The sequence below is a fragment of the Carcharhinus amblyrhynchos genome, chromosome 17 (assembly GCF_965287045.1).
Source record: "Carcharhinus amblyrhynchos chromosome 17, sCarAmb.v2.hapA, whole genome shotgun sequence".
Lineage (NCBI taxonomy): Eukaryota > Metazoa > Chordata > Chondrichthyes > Carcharhiniformes > Carcharhinidae > Carcharhinus > Carcharhinus amblyrhynchos.
Genome location: NC_137340.1, coordinates 37,969,554 through 37,990,259, shown reverse-complemented (window position 1 = coordinate 37,990,259; position 20,706 = coordinate 37,969,554). Strand labels below are relative to the sequence as shown.

The 20,706-nt window shown below is 41.3% G+C and overlaps 1 protein-coding gene across 1 annotated transcript in view; it reads right to left on the bottom strand.

Annotated features, from left to right (window-relative positions):
* Positions 1-919: 919 nt before the first annotated feature.
* LOC145354580 (coiled-coil domain-containing protein 172-like) overlaps positions 920-20,706 on the bottom strand; it is a 96,207-nt gene continuing 76,420 nt past the window's right edge. Inside the window, 2 exon segments of the mRNA XM_080206044.1 lie at positions 920-1,021; positions 13,428-13,515. Coding sequence (XP_080062170.1) covers positions 920-1,021; positions 13,428-13,515 — 190 coding nt within the window.

Genomic DNA, 20,706 nt, shown 5'->3' with positions numbered 1-20,706 from the left:
ATCTCATCAAAGTAATTAATAAAGACGACAAAGATTTGAAGCCCCAACATAGATTCTCAGAGGGGGCATCAGTAGTCACAACTTGTCATAGAAGAGCCTTACCTATCTCCTAAATGGTCAATGATTTGCCCTCAGTTCCATTTCAGCTAAAATTAAAGATAGGGCATCTGCTATGTTTTCACTTATTTACTTACTTGGAGCAAAGCAAATGGGGAACCACTGCCATACTTATGTGGCCCCAAAATTGTTAACCTCCAGGCCATATTTGCATACCCCCACACTGACGTCTTCTCAAAGCCGATGAGAAAGACATCACTGCCAACAGATAGGAGTCAAAATTGATTGAGTTGCCAGGCTACTGCCAGATACCCAAGAAAATTGTCCACAGTAAGTAAGCAACCATTTGAGGTGGAAGTGTTGGCCACTTCCAACCAGTGGTTTAGCCTGGGGCATGGAATGGCCTAATATTTTTGTGGGTCAGGAGAAAGTTAAAGTTAGCCTTACAAACTAAATTAATTCTGTACAAAGTTATGATCTTGTAATGTAAGCATGAATGCATCCACAGATGGAGTCAAATTTAACATTGTGGATTTTGTCTGTCACCAATATTGCTATAATGTTCCAGTTGGGAAAAATGACTGAATACATTCTAAAATACCTCATTTCTCACAGCAGTGCTTCTTTATTAATCAACCAGAGGAAGCATGTTGAATTATTATTCTGGCTGTGAACCACAAGTGTGTGTTTGTCATAGTGACACAGTCCATGCTTTGGGTAACAAAAAAGAAAACAGTTGTTTTGTTTAGTTTCCAATCTGAAACTACAATGTGAGAGGGAAGAACATTAGCACATTTCAAATTCAGTTTTGCGCATTCTTTTCCACCTCCTTCTTACTTCTTTCTTTTTCTGATTATGGTTGTTATCTTTTTCCAAAATGTTTTTGCTCATTTGACAAGTCAGAGCCACATCATTGTGAAATTTGTGACTTGTCATTTTGAGGATGGTTGCTCTGTGATAGTTTCTGAAAAGACAAAATGGGATTGTTAAAACTTTGCAGGTCTCAAATCTAATATTCTCTTGAATTCAGTATCATTTATCATTCTCATAAGTGGGCCTCACATACCAATGACGAGTATACCATTACTATCCAATATATTAATAAACGATAGTTTGACCCAGGAGTCATAACAAAGAACACCAGATGGCCACTGAAACAACAATCGCTTTATTTTACGTAAAATATATGTTGAGTGATAAACTGGAATAGAGAGATTTAATCAGAACATACATAGAATTTGATGGGGTAAGTGAATGTAATAAGGCCAATGCTTTGTTTTTGTATAAAATGTCACTGAGAAAAGTGTGAACATTTTAAAGGGACAAGATAATTTTAAGCCACAGCATTTTGGAACACCGGGCGAATAGTAAATAATTGGCTTTGTGGTAGTTGCTGAGATTGGATGTATAAAAATGCATTGACAAACTCACATGATTGAATAATAATGATGGGGAGAGTATGTCCGAGATCAAAAATAGTTGATACTTACTGTAGACAATTACAAGGCCTTCTGAGCATTAGAACACAGAACACTACAGCACAAACAGGCCCTTCGGCCCACAAGTTGCGCTGATCATATCCCTACCTTCCAGCCCTATCTATAACCCTCAATCCCATTAAATCCCATGTACTCATCCAGAAGTCTCTTAAAAGACCCCAACGAGTTCACCTCCATCACCACCGACGGCAGCCGATTCCACTCACCCACCACCTTCTGAGTGAAAAACTTACCCCTGACATCTCCTCTGTACCTACTCTCCAGCACCTTAAACCTGTGTCCTCTCATAGCGACCATTTCAGCCCTGGGAAATAGCCTCTGAGGATCCACCTGATCTATACCTCTCAACATCTTATAAACCTCTATCAGGTCACCTCTCATCCTTTATCTCTCCAGGGAGAAAAGACCTAGCTCCCTCAACCTATCCTCAGAAGGCATGCCACCCAATCCAGGCAACATCCATGTAAATCTCCTCTGCACCCTTTCAATAGCTTCCACATCTTTCTTGTAATGAGGCAACCAAAACTGCGCACAGTACTCCAAGTGGCGTCTGACAAGGGTCTTATAAAGCTGCAGCATTATCTCCCGACTCCTAAACTCAATTCCTCGATTAATGAAGGCTAGTACACCAAATGCCTTCTTGACCACATCCTCCACCTGTGAGGCCGATTTAAGAGTCCTATGGACCTGGACCCCAAGGTCCTTCTCATCCTCTACACTGCTAAGAGTCCTACCCTTGATATTATTACTCCTTCATCCCATTGGACCAGCCAAAATGGACCACTACACATTTATCCGTGTTGAAGTCCATCTGCCGCTTCTCCGCCCAGTCTTGCATCTTATCTATGTCTCGCTGCAACTTCTGACATTCCTCCAGACTATCCACAACACCACCAACTTACCAACCCATCCCTTCACTTCCTCATCCAGGTCATTTATGAAAATTACAAACAGCAAGGATCCCAGAACAGATCCCTGGGGCACTCCACTGGATCCCTGGGGCACTCCACTAAGTATTAATTCAGGAAATATAATCAAGTTATGTAAAGGCTGGGAACAAGTGATTTGCAGCCAGGGCTATTATATGGCAGTGATAATTGTCATAGAGAGGATCTACACTGAAGTGGAGAGCTTCGGAGAGTCCTTCTTAGAATATGTTGGTCCAAAACCAGAACAGGAAATGCTGGAAAGTCTCAGCCTATCTGAGAGCAACTGTGGAGAGAGCACAGAGCGAACATTTCGAGTCTGGATGACTCTTCACCAGAGCAAAAGAGAACTATTATGTTGGACTACAGTCTATGAGCTAGATTTAACAGCGGGGTGGATTATAGAGTGGAGGTATAGTTGGGGGTGTTAACTAAACGTACAAAACATTCAGAGATTACAACCATAAACAGTCTCTTGAGAATGTATAATGTTCGGATTTGTTTGGACTGTATAAGTATTATAAAGAACATAAGAATGTTTCTTCTTAGTTGCCATGCTGAATTAATCCGTTGTTAAATGCCCAGTTATAGAGTCATAGAGTCATAACGATTTACAACATGGAAACAGGCCTTTCGGCCCAACTTGTCTATGCCATCCTTTCTTTTTTAAAACTCCTAAGCTAATCCCAATTGCCAGCATTTGGCCCATATCCCTCTATATCCATCATACCCATGTAACTATCTAAATGCTTTTTAAAAGACAAAATTGTACCCGCCTCTACTACTATCGCTGGCAGCTTGTCCCAATATGCACCACCCTCTATGTGAACATGCCCTATAAGAATTGCCAATGTATGTAAAAACAAACAGTTCTGAGCAATATAACCTTAATGGAGAATACTATATTGGAAGACAATACTTGTATTTCCATTAATTAGTCGGTAGTAATGCAATAAAAATTAACAGTGAACAATAAAATTGAATCTCTTATTTGATGTTAAAGGGGAGACTTCTCTAACATGAATAAATCCAAGCTAATGCAAGGTGCATTGGGGGGAGGGAAGAGGATTGCGGACAGCTCAGGAGAGGGTTTGTTACAGGTCAAGGAATACAGTTTGCTATATTGTGACAACCTGCAACCTGCAAGCATTATAGTCAGAAAAAATACTTGTTTGAAGAATTTTTGAAACTAACTTTTAAGCATTTGAATCAGTAAGAAAGAGATTAATTGTAATTTTCTTGGACAATAAGAAGTACTGGGCCATATGACCCTTGACCTGGAAGCTGCATCAACAGGAAGGAAGCTAAGATACAAAAAGTTAAAAGGCCAGACACAGAAGAAACAGACAAAGAAGCCAGTGCTGTAAATGACAGGTGAGTTGGAGGGTGGCAGTTGGTGTGCCCAGTACAAAGATAATTAGTGCTCTCTTTAGATTGCAGAATATAGTTTGGAACTTCTTATTGCAATTAAACAGTAATTGTGTTTTTTACTTGTTCTGTCTTCCACAAATTGAAACCCTTTTCAAGTCAAAATCAACCCGTTTTTGCTATTTTTTTGCCAAAGTTACCACTTGCTGCTGATTGAGAGAATGTTCAAAGAAATTCCTGGCATGAGTTTCTTCTGTATGCAGGCATTTTGATGACTTTAAAGGTATAGCTGTTGTGCAGTCACATCTTCTGATTCACAAGTTAGAGCAAAACCTCCTAAAATAAAAACCCTTTGTGTATCCTAAATAAGCACATATTGATAGAATAATCCGATAAGCAACCCATCACCACGTGTAGAAACTTTCCTCCATTTAATTAAAACATTCCCTTTTATTACGGGCCCCAGAAAAAAAAACTTACTTATTAAAATGGAGATCAGACGTTTGAGACAAGATAACGACAAATTCCAGTAGGCCTCAGCAGTCTCTGCACATTTGCCAGTCCTCAAAGGTCACACATATACAGATTGCTCCTTTCTGTAATCATTGGGTTCTGGACATGTGCCAGCTGGAGAATAGCTGTATATGCACAGTTGGTCAGGACCCAAATGAAAAGCCAGTAAACAGCCTTGCACAGTTTGTTCTTTTCTGTGTTTTTTTAGATTTAAAGTTAGCCCTGCATCTTCACAAGTGGACAAACAAAAAGCAGTGAAATGGTGTTAAAAGATCAGATGATCAAGAAGTAAATGCCATTCTGCAGGAAGAACAGAAGAAGCTGAGCACAAGAGTGGGAGCTGCAAGAAGCAGGTTCCAAACCAAATAAAAAATCCCAAAAACAAGATCTGAAAGTCCCAGGAAGTTAGTTCAGTCAAAGATTAAGGACAGTAACCTGAAAGAGATCCTGTTAAGTGAAGCTGAAGGAGAAGAAGAAAAGGCTTTGAATTAAAAGAAGGAAACTGAAGGAAGCAGATGTAAACTAAAATTGGCTTGTGAGAGGCCAGAAAATTCATGGAGACAGCCTGGTATTCTTTAATACGACCTGTGAAGCAATGCTGTTCTGCTGGCATGGCTGGATATCTGAGACATTGCCTAGAAAGTGAAGCTTGAATGCACATGGCAATCTGGAGGACGGAAGGTCAAAAGGAGAGGTTGAAGCCATGGAGATGGATCATTGGTGAAGATATTCAAAAGAAAGTGTCATGTGGAAGAAGATTCCAACGTGTGTTCTTCAACTGTGGTTTTTGGAAATCCTTGTGTGAAAGACAGAGTTCCAGTGAGACCAGGTAGTTCAGATATGAACTGGGGAATTGATGAGAAATTTGTAGAACTTGCTTTGGATGACATCTGTCACTTGGTTTCAGTGTGCCGTGTGTTTGAACACAGTTCACTATTGGTTTGCATGGACTGTGTACTTACTGTGAACATCAGAGTATAGGATAGATTTTGTAACTTGTGTTACCCTTACAAATCTGTATATATCTGTAAAGGTAAAGTTAATATTTTCTTGTTTAATGATTTTGTTGTTCAAAGTACATCTGCAGTCTCTGTGATTTTGTTTTGTGGCTATCCTCCATATTCCTAAACAAAAAAATAAAAGTTAGGATCTATCAAGCTAATTTCCAACCTGGGATTGGACTTGTCCAGTAGTATCATCTGGGATCATAACTCTTATGAAACTTTACTAAGCTTTGTGAGTCATCCAGTTACATCATCTTTACATTACTGATGCCCTTGCCTCAGAACGCAAAAAAAATTAAACTCAGGTACAACTGAAACAAAGGTATCACAGAGCACCAGCAGCTAAAAGGAACAGAGAGGGCATTGAGGTAATAATATGTTTTGTTTTTGAAGTTAAAGCTAAATTTGTTTAGTGAGCCCTGAAAAGCTACATTGTCATTGAAATGGATGGAGCTTAACCAGGTTCTTTGGTTTCAATTTATTTGTGAATTTCCTGGGAGAGGTAATTGTTTGCGGTTTCCACCTCATGCGGCTTCAACTCAAAATGAAGCCCTGGGAGAAATTTTACTGCTGTTAAGACTTTGGAGAAGTCCAAGGGATCTGAGAAGGTGGTGGAAGCTCAACAGTTTTGTGCTGAAGAGGGTTAGGGCTCTGAAGTTTTAGAAGCCATTTGAAGATCAGTGTAATCAAACTCAAGTTCAGACAAACCTTGGGGCAGTGGCAAGTTAGGGAAGCTCATTGTTTGCAAAGGATTTGGACTTGAGCTGATAATTAGAAACAGGAGGTACAGTCCTTTAAATCATGTAGAATACAGCCCCAAGAGAAAAAAATTGAACCATCATGGGGATGTTCAATCATTGAGGCAGTCCAAGTTGCAGCAACATCTGAGGGCATTCAGAGGCAAACGGCGGGATTTTCTGGCCCTTCAGGAGCCACTGATCCTGCCAAAATCGATGTTCCTCAAGGGTTCCCTAGCAGCAAGGTAGGTAAGCCACGCAGAAACCAATAGACTTTGGAAGGACTGTAAGGTCTTGTCAGGAGACCTTAAAAAGTGAAGAATTGCAAACCCTGTATCTGCCTTGGTTGCATCTGCCATTTAATCTATAGTGTTTGACCACAGTTTGCCTGTTATTTCATCTTTACCTCTTGATAATTCTGAATGTTAGAGCATAAAATGGACATTGTAAGTTGTTTTACTTTTGTTTTGTTAAAACCATGAGATCTCGTGTCTTTATTCTCCTTGTTGGTAAATGGGATTCAAACTTTGCCTTCTTTAAACAAAACTGGATTGTAACATAAATTGGGGCGCATCCAGGATCATACCAAAATTTGTGTGTCTGGCTTTGATTATATCACAAGACACTGAACATGGATGGAGCTACACACTGCTTGGTTTTGGATGTGGGTGTTTAGGAATGCAAAATCCTTGTCTGTTCTCTCATGCAGGCCAGGCACAATAGCGAGCTGCCTTGTCCAATGCACATACAGGAGGAGAACAGGACCATCAGACATAGGAGCAGAATTAGGCCACAAAGCCTACATAAAGGTTAAAAGGGAGAAAGTAGGGCTCTTAGAGTATAAAAGTAGGGAGGTCTTACTGCAACTGTACAGGGTACTGGTGAGGCTGCAGCTGGAGTACTGTGTGCAGTTTTGGTCGCCGCACTTGCGGAAGGATATATTGGCCTTGGAGGGAGTGCAGAGGAGGTTCACTAGACTGATACCGGAGATGAGGGGGTTGGCCAATGAAGAGAGACTAAATAGACTGGGTCTGTACTCATTGGAGTTTAGAAGGATGAGGGGGGATCTTATAGAGATGTATTAGATAATGAAGGGGATAGATAGGGTAGAGGTAGAGAGATTCTTACTGCTTAGAAAGGATAGCAGAACTAGAGGACACAGCCTCAAGATAAGGAGGGGGCAGTTTAGATCAGAGTTGAGGAGGAACTTCTTCACTCAAAGGCTGGTGAATCTCTGGAATTCTCTGCCCGTTGAAGTGGTGGATGCTACCTCGCTAAATATATTTAAGTCACGGGTAGATAGGATTCTGATAGGGGAATTAAGGGTTATGGGGAGAAAGCAGGAAAGTGGAATGGATCCACTTCAGATCAGCCATGATCTTACTGAATGGCGGGGCAGGCTCGAAGGGCTAGATGGCCTACTCCTGCTCCTATTTCTTATGTTCTTAAGAATCAAAAAGGTCATCTATGCATGGATCCACAAGAGATGGGTGAGATCCTAAATGAATATTTCTCATCAGTATTTACTGTTGAGAAAAGCATGGATGTGAGGAAACTTAGGGAAAATAACAGTGATATCTTGAGGAGTGTACATATTACAGAGGAGATGGTGCTGGAAGTCTTAAAACACATCAAGGTAGATAATGCCACGGGACCTAATGAAGTATATCCCAGAACGATGTGAGAGGCTAGGGAGGAAATTGCGGGTCCCCTAATTGAGATATTTGAATCATCGATAGTCATGGGTGAGGTGCCTGAAGATTGGAGAGTGGCGAATGTTGTGCCTTTGTTTAAAAAGGGTTGCAGGGAAAAGCCTGGGAACTACAGGCCAGTGAGCCTCACACCTGTGGTGAGTAAATTGTTGGAAGATACTTTGAGAGACAGGATCTACAGGTATTTAGAGATGCAAGGACTGATTAGGGATAGTCAGCATTGCTTTGTGAGTGAAAGTCATGTCTCACAAATTTAATTGAGGTTTTTGAAGGGTAACCAAGAAGGCAGATAAGGAGAGTGCAGTTGATGTTGTCTACATGGACTTTAGCATGACCTTTGACAAGGTACCACATGGTAGGTTGTTGCATAAAGTTAAATCTCATGGGATCTAGGATGAGGTAGCTAAATGGATACAAAATTGGCTTCTTGACAGGAGCTAGATGGCAGTTGTAGAGAGTTGTTTTTCCAACTAGAGGTCTGTGACCAGCGCTGTGCCTCAGAGATCATTGCTGGACCCATTGTTATTTATCATTTATAATAATGATTTGGATGAGAATATAGGGGGCATGGTTAGTAAGTTTGCAGATTACACCAAGATTGGTGGCATAGTGGATAGTGAAGAAAGTTATCTCCAATTGCAATGGGATCTTGATTAATTGGGCCAGTGGGTTGACAGATGGAGTTTAATTTAGACAAATGTGAGGTGATGCAGTTTGGTAGATTGAACCAGGGCAGGACTTACTCAGTTAATGGTAGGGCACTGGGGAGAGCTACAGAACAAAGAGATCTAGGGATACATGTTCATAGCTCCTTGAAAGTGGAGTCACAGGTGGATAGAGTGGTGAAGGAGGCATTCGGCATGCTTGGTTTCATCGATCAGAACAGTGAATACAGGAATTAGGACATCTTGTTAAAGTTGTACAAGTCATTGGTAAGGCCACATTTGGAATACTGTGTGCAATTCTGGTCACCTCATTCTAGTTTAATAATATCCTTTCTATATGTACGTCCCTCCTCTGGTATTCTAGCCCTCTCGAAATGGATGCTAACATTGCATTTGCCTTCCTAACTGCCAACTGAATCTGCATATTAACTTTGAGAGAATCTTAAACAAGGACTCCTAAGTCCCTTTGTACTTTCTAGTTTAATAATATCCTTTCTATAAAGAGTGCAGAAAAGATTTATTAGGATGCTATCGGGACTTGATGGATTGAGTTATAAGGAAAGGCTGAATAGACTGGGATTTTTTCCTCTGGAGCGTAGGAGGCTAAGGGGTTACTTTAGAGAGGTCTATAAAATAACAAGGGGCATAGACAAGGTAGATAATCAATATCTTTTCCCAAAAGCAGGGGAGTCTAAAACTAAAGACATAGGTTTAAGGTGAGAGGGGAGAGATACAAAAGTGACCAGAGATGCAATTTTTTTCACACAGAGGGTGGTGAGTGTCTGGAACAAGCTGCTAAAGGTAGTAGTAGAGGCAGGTACAATTTTATTTTTTAAAAAGCATTTAGGTAGTTACATGGGTACGATGGGTATAGAGAGATATTGGCCAAATGCAGGCAATTGGGATTAGCTTAGGGGTTGTAAAAAAAAAGGGTGGCATGGACAAGTTGGGCTGAAGGGCCTATTTCCACGCTGTAAATCTCTCTGACTCTATGGCCCATCAAGTTTGCTCCGCCATTCAATCGTGACTGATTATTTTTCTCATCCCCATTCTCCTGCCTTTTCCCCATAACTCCTGATCCCTTTATTAATCAAGAACCTACCTATCTCTGTCTTAAAGACACTCGATGACCTGGCCTCCGGAGCCTTCTGCAGCAAAGAGTTCCACAGATTCACCACTCTGGAGAAATTCCTCTGTTTTAAAGAATTGTGCCTTAGTCTAAGGTTGTGCTCTCTGGTTCTAGTTTTTCTTACTAGTGGAAACATCCTCTCCACATCCACTCTATCCAGGCCTCCCAGTATCCAGTAAGTTTCAATAAGATCCCCCCTCATCCTTCTAAACTCCAATGAGTACAGACCCAGAGTCCTCAACCGTTCCTCATATGACCAGCTCTTCATTCGAGGGATCATTCTTGTGAACCTCTTCTGGAACCTTTCCAAGGCTAGCACATTATTCCTTAGATACAGAGCCCAAAACTGCTCACGATACTCCAAATGGGGTCTGACCAGAGACTTATGCAGCCTCAGAAGTACGTCCCTCCTCTGGTATTCTAGCCCTCTCGAAATGGATGCTAACATTGCATTTGCCTTCCTAACTGCCAACTGAATCTGCATATTAACTTTGAGAGAATCTTAAACAAGGACTCCTAAGTCCCTTTGTGCTTCTGATTTCTGAAGCATACCCCATTTAGAAAATAATCTATGCCTCCATTTCTCCTTCCAAAGTGCATAACCTCACATTTTTCCACATTGTATTCCATCTGCCATTTCTTTGACCACTCTCCCAGCCTGTCCAAGTCCTTCTGCAGCTCCCCTGTTTCCTCAATACTACCTGTCCCTCTACATATCTTTATACTATCTGCAAATATAGCAACAGTGTCTTCAGTTCCTTCTTCCAAATCATTAATGTATATTGTGAAAAGTTGTGGTTCCAGCACTGACCCCTGAGGCAGATCGCTATTCACCGGCAAGGGGTCCCAGGAGAGGTCGGTCTGTCAGGGCACAGTAGGAGATTCAGGAATAGGTTGCCTTTCCCTTTATGCAATCTGAAGGCCTTCACACTAAGGGGAGGATGGCTGCAGTGTGACTGGAGCCCATACTCAGCAGGTTCACAGTGAAGCCCTGGGAGCCATTTGGTGCAGTTAAGGTTCAGGAGAAGTGCTGGTCAGCCGTTAAAATGGAATTTCCCAGTGTTTGCAGAAGTTAAGTTGTTGCAGGGCGAGCAAACATGCCGCACTTACGGGCATAAAAATGATTACTAATTAGACATAAGATTCGATCCAAAAATACACCTGCGCCATCAGTGGAAACATTCTGTTTCTCGCACCAGAACCAACACTCTGCCATCTTTTGATAAGATTTCGCTCATTGTGTGAGCAGCATGAAAATGACAGAAATTGCAGAGGTAGGCCATGTGTGCTGCTATTTCCCTTTGGAAACCTGGCCTCCATTCACTGAAAGAGTAGCAATTTTCATGGACTAATTAATGATTGCTAGAGATGCATTCAGAGTTTATCCATGAGCGTCATTGAGTAGTGGTAAGGCAACCCAGGATGGAGGACACAAAGAGCACTGGTTGCATGCCAGTCCTTACAGCCCTTTTAAAGTAAAGTGCTTAAACTCTCCACCAGGTCCTTGGACTACTCAAGTTAACAGTGTTGTGCAAGTGTGCCTTATGAGGGAGGAGTGGTTGTTTTCTGCATCTGGCGCACGTCTCAGGATCCTCTTGGTGCAGTCAGCAGCTCCTTGACTCCTCTGCTAGTGACACCAGCACCTCTTGTAGCCATGAAGACGCAGGAAGAACAAATGCTTGTGCGGGAGCCCGTTAGCTTTCCAGTCCCCTCCAGGCCTCAGGCAGCCAGAGGACCACTACCAAGGTCATCCCAGCAAGATCACGTCTGGCAGCACCCCTTCTTATAGGATAAGGAAAACATTTTCAGTAGCACATGTGAAGTAATTAGGAAAAGCCACCAGCTGCAATTGGGGTTTATGGATAATTAAACTATTAAGGCATTACTGCTTCTGTCTGCTTATGTTTGCAACACTCTGTCACGCTCCATTACCTGCGCCCTCTGGAATGTTAAGAGGATCTGGGCTTGCCCCAAATGCTGATCAGCGAACATTATGTGCATGGCCATTGTTTTTCCAATGCTAAAGATTAAGGTGTCACTAGGAGCAAGGCCATGAGTCTTTAAATAAAGAGAATGGCAACAGTGCAGCAAGTTTGACCTTTATTGGGTTGGAAATATCAGGTAGCAAGAGTCATCTGAAACGTGTTTGTACATGTATGTCCTGAACCTCCTTAGCTTCGCTAGTCCTCTGCTTCCTCTGAAACTTCATCGCATGAGGAGACATCATGCTCCACTATAGCCTGCTTATTCAATTCCCCCTCCCATATCTCCAGTGCCAGGTTGTGCAGAACACCACAATATGCAAGACCTTTGCAAAAGCATATTGATGGGTGCTACCAGGTCAGTCCAGGTACCTAAATTGTATCTTCAAGAGACTTACGTCCTGTTCAATGGTCGCTCAGGTTGATTGTGGCTGCTGTTGTACCTCTCCTCTGCATCTATCCTTGGGCTGCTCACAGGAGTACGGAAGAATCTGTTCACATTCTTCTATGCATCAGAGGGTACCTGCATTACCCTTTTTTGCCTTAACTCCCTTGCCCATTCCAAGTTTACTTCTCTAGTTGGTCACCACGTTGCTGCTATGCAGCTGCTATTTGCTGCAACTCAGTCCCTGTCAGCTCCTTCTCACTAGAAGTTCCACCTCCCATGGCAGGTGGGCACTCTCTGGCTCCAATGTCTTTCATTCAGACATTTGCTCCAACCAACCCAATCCCTTTAAAATAATACATGTCAGCTTCCAAATGGCACACTAGCAGCATGGCCCTAAAGCCTTGCCACTTGAAATCCTCCCTCCTCAAAATGAGGCATGATGCTTAGACTTCTCTACTCAATATATTAAGAACATAAGAAACAGGGGGGTAGCTCTGCGGATTGTAGAAACTTCTCCGCCATTCATTATGATCATGGCTGACATTTGCTTTTAATTCCACTTGCCCACCCACTCTGCAATATCCTTTGATTCTATCAGAGACTATAAATCTATTGATCTCAAGCTTTAATGATGAAGCATCCACAACCTGTTAAGTGAAACCAGAACTGACCGGTGCTTTGTGCTTTAATATGCCTGTCGGGCTTTGATGCTTTAAAATTCAAACAAGTCTGGAAAATAGCATTCTAATGCATATTAATCAGCCCAATTAACATCTTTGTAAGTTCAAGATGCCTTTCCATCCCACCATATTGTTACCCAAATCTGGATTTAACATGATAACACTGTAGTTCCATTCCAAAGCTTCCCCATGTGATAATATGCCCAAAACTGCCTCTGACTCCATCCTCAGAGGATTTAAAACAGTCTGGCCCTTGTGTCTACTGCATATCCATCATATGTTGAATGCTACATTTCAGATTATCAAACTTTTTATTAAAACAGAAAACAAGTCAGTAATTTTGTGATTTTGTTTTGCTAACTTCACCCCAAGGTCAAGAACAAAGGAGGTGCAGCTCGTTTCAATCAACAGAAGCTTCTCTCAATGGGTCAACTGCAATCTTATCCAAGAGTTTTTTTTAAGCTGTTCTTCACAAGGACTGCTTGAGCAATAGTCTTAAAGGGACAAACTAGTTTGAACAATTCAATTTAACAACTAACAATTATAAAACTTTCCGGACTCCAAGACCAGCCATGAGGAATGTCACAGAGGGTACTATTACATTCATTATAAATGTGCCACAATCTGGCTACACATGGTAAAGAGGCTATATACAGTAGAATAAGTCTGCCCATTTTTTAAAGTACCATGCAAAATTATTTTACGTAAGTTTCAATCAAATGTAAACCAGAAACAATTATTTTAAAAATCAAATAACCATCATTTACCGATTGCAGGAATTGTATCTCTGTCCGAAGAGCTTCACAAACACTTTCCAAATCATCTACTTTGTATAATTCCAATTCTTTCTTTAACCTAGAGCAAAAATGTTTTCAGAAAATAAATAATGTTTTTCAGCCTGGAATTCAGTTTTGGCATTTTTTATTAAAGAACAAATTATGACAAATAATTATCATAAATAGTCTTTTCCTCCAAGTTCTTGAAGCGTCTTCATAATTAAACTCTCTCTCTCTCTCTCTCTATTATCAAAGTTTAATATTTTGTACCTGACTGCAGACAAGTAGATTTCTTCGGTTCTCCTATCTTAATATCCTCATAGAGTCACTGGGTAAAGTGTCAATAACAGTTTCAGGATAATAGCAATTCCTGTCTGGGTAATTGTTTATACTGCACTGGAAGTTAGCCTTTAACTTGCAAGATCTCTCTCTGGTGTTCAAAGGCAGTGATACTTCACATCAGATCTTATTTTCAGTTCAAAATATTAAAAATAGTATCAATAACAGAATAATCATGGTCATGTAGTAGTTATATATTTACAGTCAAAGCTCTGAGTATAGTTTAATTGTTTCTACTAAATCAGCACATTGAACCAACCCAGTCAAATCTTTAATTTCTTTGGGTGAAAGTGATTTATTTGAATTTTTATGATGGATGGACAGATTTTAAATGGATCATCATATCAGGAATGCAGTGGTATAGTGGTTTTATAACTAGACTAGTACTGCAGATATCCAGGATAATGTTCTGGGGACATGGGTTCGAAGTCCACCAAACCTGGAATTAAGAGTCATACAATGACTGCAAATCCATGTTGATTATTATAAAAACCCATCTGGTTCATTAATGTCATTTAGGGAAGGAAACTTGCCATACTTAACTGGTCTATCCTACATTTAACTCCAGATCCACAGGTTGACTCTTAACTGCCCTCTGAAATGGCCTAACAAACCACTCAGTTCAAGGGCAATTAGGGATGCGCAAAAATGCTGGCTGAGCCAGCAATGTCTACATTACATGAAGGAATAAAAAAGATATATATTTAATCAAACAAAGAATACAACCTGTTATGAACAAAAAGATAATCAAATAACAGAAAAAAAAACAATATTACAGAAACAAAGAAAGTACTGCAAATGAACAGCATTTATACAGAGGCATACACAAAAAAAAATTCATTAAGTGTTTACGTGAAGAACATAATGGTTCAATAGCAGAAATGATATTTGTATGAGACAAAAGGAAGCATAATGATGGAAATATAAAAATGCATAAAAATGCATTTATGAATCAAAGAAAATGCGTAAACAACTGAGGAGGTGAGAAGGATGTGGGTAGAAATGGAAGAAAGCAGAACTGGCAAAGCAACAAGAGCCAAGAGAAGAAAAATGCAAGTTAACGTCAATGGTGCAAACCCTTGTCAGCTTGGTGTTCTGGAGCCTAACTCTGTTGTATTTGTAACTGGTTGCATGATTGCTTTAAGAGCCAGTCACAGGATTTGATGGTGATATCACTGGGGTGTTTCACAGGCTCCTGCTCTAGGTTAATTTTATACTCTGTACAATCAACAATTCCTGCAATAAACCTGCTGTTATTTTGAATAGATGTGTGCAAACCATATCTTTTTCTTTTTGTTTAAAATCCACAACTGCCTAACATTGTTAGGACATTACAAACTCCAAGTACCAAATCATTTTATAACACCCACCAACACCTCCCCACAAATGCTGGCTTATTTATTCCACATTGTTGGTATCGCTTTCCAAAAATAAAGTGGGAACTATAGTTAAGCTCTGAAAAGTTTAAACTGAAGGGGATAATTTTCAGCTTTACCACTAGTAATCTGACAGAATGAATTGCTTGTCAATTATTATAACTTATCCAATTATTTTCATTCTGTTGATTCCAGAGGTGCAGAATATAAAGATACGTAGCTTTATACTCTGCACGTCTGGAATCAATAGAATGCATTGAGGTTCACTGGATGGAGAAGACTAAACACTGCAGTGAAGAAGAAAAATGCTGGATAAACACAGCAGGCCTGGCAGCATCTGTGGAGAGAAGGGTCATTTGGACTCAAAATATTAACTCTGATTCTATCCACAGGTGTTACCAGACCCGCTGAGCTATTCTAGCATTTTCTGTTTTCATTTCAGATTTACAAAATCTGCAGAATTTTGCTTTTACTGGAGTGAAGGGACATTGTTTGAGAAATGGTACTTTGCCCCTCAGAGCTATAAACTAGCTCAGTATTATGTTAAAATTCCTTTCAAATATTGTCCACTGACCTTCTGTCATTTTACCCATTAATTGCCGAGTACATTGCCTTGTACCACCTTTACCTAATGAAGGCAGCCTTAACTAAATTTAGAACTTGAGAAGCTGTTCCAAGTTTTTCCTTTTCAAATTGAATAATGAATTTAATACACAGAATTTTTTGGTCCCACCAATGGCAGGTATCATGAAGGGCAGGACATGAAAATTTGGAGTGCGGCCAGAAGTCACTTTCCCACCAAAATAACAATGCATTTAAACTGTCAGCTTCCTACTTTCATGGACCGTCAGGTAGCCTACTGCATCATGCCAGGAAACACAATTACTACTTGAATATCATGAACACATGGGGTGTTAACTGGACCGATGGGGGGAGTGGATGGACAGACACATCTGACTTGGGGGATAACTGGGGAAGGGTGCCAGAAATAAATGACAGGGCATGACTAGGGAAGGTGCACACCCATACATGACTGGAGGAGAAGCATGCACAGAGACACAACATCAGGGAGGCAAGGATTCATAGTGACACATGGGAAGGGTGTGCAGGGCACGGTCAGTCTCTCACATGCATTGGTATTGGGCTTGTTGGATTGGTACTTTGATGCATATGGCATAGTCACAGGCAGAGACAGTCTGTAAGTGAGAAACAGGAAAAATAGGGTGGAATTCTTCCTTTTCCAGACTAGGTGCAGTGGCAGTGGCTCTTGCCGTGCCTGACCTGCTGATCAGAATAACGTGATCCTGCATCAGAGTCAGCGCTTAGAAGCTCATTAACTATGCACAAGTGAGCTCCCTGCCGAATCTCCTGATGGGTCAGCAGCTGATGGGTTTCAAAGTCCCAGTGCAATATTTAAATAGCTGCCCAGCATGTCAATATCACTTTCTCCAGCCCACCTGCCTTCATCAGACACGTCAATATGTTCAGAACCCAAATGCAAAAGATTAGCAGCCTCAAGAAGAAGGTAGCATTGAGTTTCAGCGCAGGGTCCTTAAGGTCCTTATTTGGGGAGTGCAGGCCCATCAACATGTTCTCTACCTAAAGGATGGTTCAAAGAAGCACACCAACCATGATACTCTGGCCTGGGAGATCAATGCCCAGGAAATTAGCATGGTTGTCACCAACTACGACGCACCATCCAGTACAAGAATGATCTCATCCATTATGCCAGGGAAAGTTCTCAGCTCCCTTCAATATCAAATTATCTGCACGACATTATGTACTCAAATGGCTACTCTCTTCACAGGTGTCATGCATCCAGTAGCGGGGGATATATCAGCACTCAGGGCAAAATTTGATGAAAAAGTTCTAAGTGCCAAATGAGCAAGAAAACAGAAGAGTTTTGAGTTGTTTTTGGAGCAAGTTTGAAAATGCAATCTTACAGCACATAGTGCAAAAAATGTGTCAGGATGCAATTTTCAGGGCAATGCATAGCTTGGCCATTTAGAGTCATAGAGGTTTACAGCATGGAAATAGGCCCTTCGGCCCAACTTGTCCATGCCACCTTTTTTTAAACCCGTAAAGTAATCCCAATTGCCCACATTTGGCCCATATCCCTCTATACCCACTGTACCCACATAACTATCAAAATGCTTTTTAGAAGATAAAATTGTACCCACCTCTACTACCACATCTGGCAGCTTGTTCCAGACACTCACCACCTTCTGTGTGAAAAAATTGCCCCTCTAGACAGTTTTGCATCTCTCCCTTCTCACCCATTTACAACAATCTAGTACAGATCTCAGCTGCATCACTTCACCCAATCCTGCAATTCAAAGTGAGTGCAATATACTCTGAATTAGTTTCAGCTCATCCACTAAAACTGTCCTTTTGTTTAAAGGTACCAACAAACCAGCTAGTCAGCCCAGTATCTCCTTAAGTGCCAAAGCACACTTGAGTACCACATCAAGCTCTGGAAGATCTGTCAAGTCTCTCATCTGCACCGTTTACCAGCAAGAGGCACATACCTCAATGGGATATATAGTTCAAGACTAATCTCAAGGTCACTTTCTAGAGAGCACCTTTCAGAACATTCCCTGCAGCAGTTGGAGGCAGGGACAGTCCAAGTTATCGGCACCAGAGACCAGTCACCTGCTCAAGCCCTAGGCTGATGGTCCAAGCTGGTCCTGCTGGATTTGTACTTGGTCATGCACTCCGTGGCCACACACTCTGGTGGGTGCCATCAGGATGTAGGGCCAGGTACCTTAATCTCCCTCCAGGTGTTCCATCTCCTCTTGAAATCATGGCAGGGTCCTGTAATACCAATAAGAAGGATGAGCATCAGACGGATACCCTGGGGACAGGGTACCACTCAGAACACCTCAAGGATATGCAACCACTCAGAGTCCCTTCTGCCTGTGTCCGCACCAATTCTAGCTGCACTAAAGAACTTCTATTCCTGAGGAGAAGACCCTTAAGGCTGGGCCCTTCCACGGCTTGGGCCACCACAAGATGTTAACATGCTAGAGGTTACCATTAACTAGAAACTCAACTAGGCAAACAATATTAATACTATGGCTACAAGAGCAGGTCATAGGCTAATAATTCTGTGACCAGTAATTCACCTCCTGACTCCACAAAGCCTGTTCACCACTTTGCAAGGCATATGTCAAGGCTGTGCTGGATGCACATACCTGGATGAGTTCAGCTCCAATAACACTCAAGAAGCCTGACATCATCTAGAACAAAGCAGCCCACTTAATTGGCACCCCTTGCACAACATTCACTTCCTCCGCCACCAATGAACAGTGCAGCAGTGTATACCATCTATGAGAAGCACTGCAGGAACTCACTAGGTCTGTTTAGACAAACCCATGATCACTCCCATCTAGAAGGACCAGGACAGCAGACAAATAGAAACCTGGAAGTTCCCCCCCATGCCACTCTCCAAACTAACATAGAAAATAGGAGCAGCAGTAGGCTATTTAGCCCTCTGAACTTGCTCCACCATTCATTATGGTCATGGATGATCATCAACTCAATAGCCTGATTCTGCCTTTCCCCATATCCTTTTATCCCTTTTGCATCAAGTATATCCAACACCTTCTCGAAAACATAAAATATTTTAGCCTCAACTGCTTTCTGAGATAATGAATTCCATAGGCCAGACACTCTGGCTGAAGAAATTTTCCCTCATCTCAGTGCTAAAAGATTAAAAAGATATCCCATATCCTTAGACTATAACCCTTAGTCTGGACATCCCCACCATTGGAAACATCCTTCATGCATCTACTCTGTCTAATCCTGTTAGAATTTTATAGGTTTCTGTGAGATCCCCCCTCATTCTTCTGAACTTTGGAGATTCAGAAGCTGAGTTACTTACTTATTTGTCACAGTATAGATGCCTCTGACCTACTGTTACAGTCACAGTATTCATGTAGCTAAAGTGGTTATGTTTCTGATCAATGTTAACCAGCAACTTCCACTGCCCCCTAGGATTTTGATGCTGGAGAGTTCAACAATGGTTATACGATTGATGTCCTGGAAGGTGGTTTGATTATCAGTTAGGGAAGATTTAAACTAATATGGCAGGGAGATGGAAACCAATGCAGAAATCAGAGAGAAGTGAAGTGAGGACAGAAACAAAAGGCAGTAAGGGAAATTGTGGAAGGCAGAGAAATAAAAGACAAAATCAAAAAGAGCCATAGTATATCATAATTATAAGAGGGCAATAAATGCCAAAAAAATAAGCTTGAAGGCCCTGTGTCTTAATGCGAGGAGCACTTGTAATGAGATGGATGAATTAATTACACAGGCAGTTATTAATAGATATGATATAATTGGGATCATGGAGACCTGGCTCCAGGGTGACCAAGGATGGAAACTCAACATCCAGGGATATTCAATATTCAAGAAAGATAGATGGAAAAGAAAGGGGGTGGGTAACATTGCTGGTTAAAAGGAGATTAATGCAACAGTAAGGAAGGATAATAGTCTGGACGATGTGGAATCTGTATGGATGGAGCTATGGGACCCAAAGGACAAAAACATTAGTGGGAGTTGTGTATAGACCACCAATGGGGATGGCATCGAACAGGGAATTAGAGATGCACACAATAAGGGTACAGCCGTTGTTAGGGTAACTTCAATCTGCATATTGATTGGGCTCACCAAACTGGCAGCAACGTGATAGTGGAGGATCTCCTGGGACGTATAAGGGATGGTTTTCTCAACCATCGTATCAAGGAACCAACTAGAGAGCAGGCTACCCTAGACTGAGTATTGTGTAATGAGAGAGGATTAATTAGCAACCTTGTGGTGTGAAATCCTTTGCGAAAGACTGATCTTAATATGGTAGAATTCTTCATTAAGATGGAAAGTGACACAGTTAAGTCTAGGGTCCTGAACTTAAGGAAAACTAACTTTGGTGTTATGATACATGCATTAGCTAGGATAAGCTGGCAGACGATACTTAGGGGTTGACAATAGATCGGTAATGGCAGATATTTAAAGAACACATGGATGAACTTCAACAACTGTACATCCCTGTCTTGTGTAAGAGTAAAACGGGGAAGTTGGCTCAATCATGGATAACAAGGGAAACCAGGATAGTATTAAAGCCAAAGAAGAGGCAAATAAATTGGCCTGAGAAAGCAGCAAACCTGAGGACTGGGGAAATTTAAAATTCAGCAGAGGAGGACAAAGGATTTAACTCACAAGGGGAAAATAGAATACAGAAAACATAAAAACTCACTACAAAAGCTTCTATAGACATGTGAAGAAAAAAAGACTGGTGAAGATGAATGTAGGTCCCTTACAGTTCAAATTAGGTGAAATCATAATGGGCAACAAAGAGATGGCAGGCCAGCTGAACAAATAGTATGGATCGGTCTTCAGCAAGGAGGACACAAATAATCTTCCAGAAATACTAAATGACAGAGGGTCTAGCATGAAGAAGGAACTGAGAGAAATCCTTATTAGTCAGGAAATTGTATTTGGGAAATTGCTGGGATTAAAACCTGCTAAATCTCAGAGCCTGATACTCTGCATCCCAG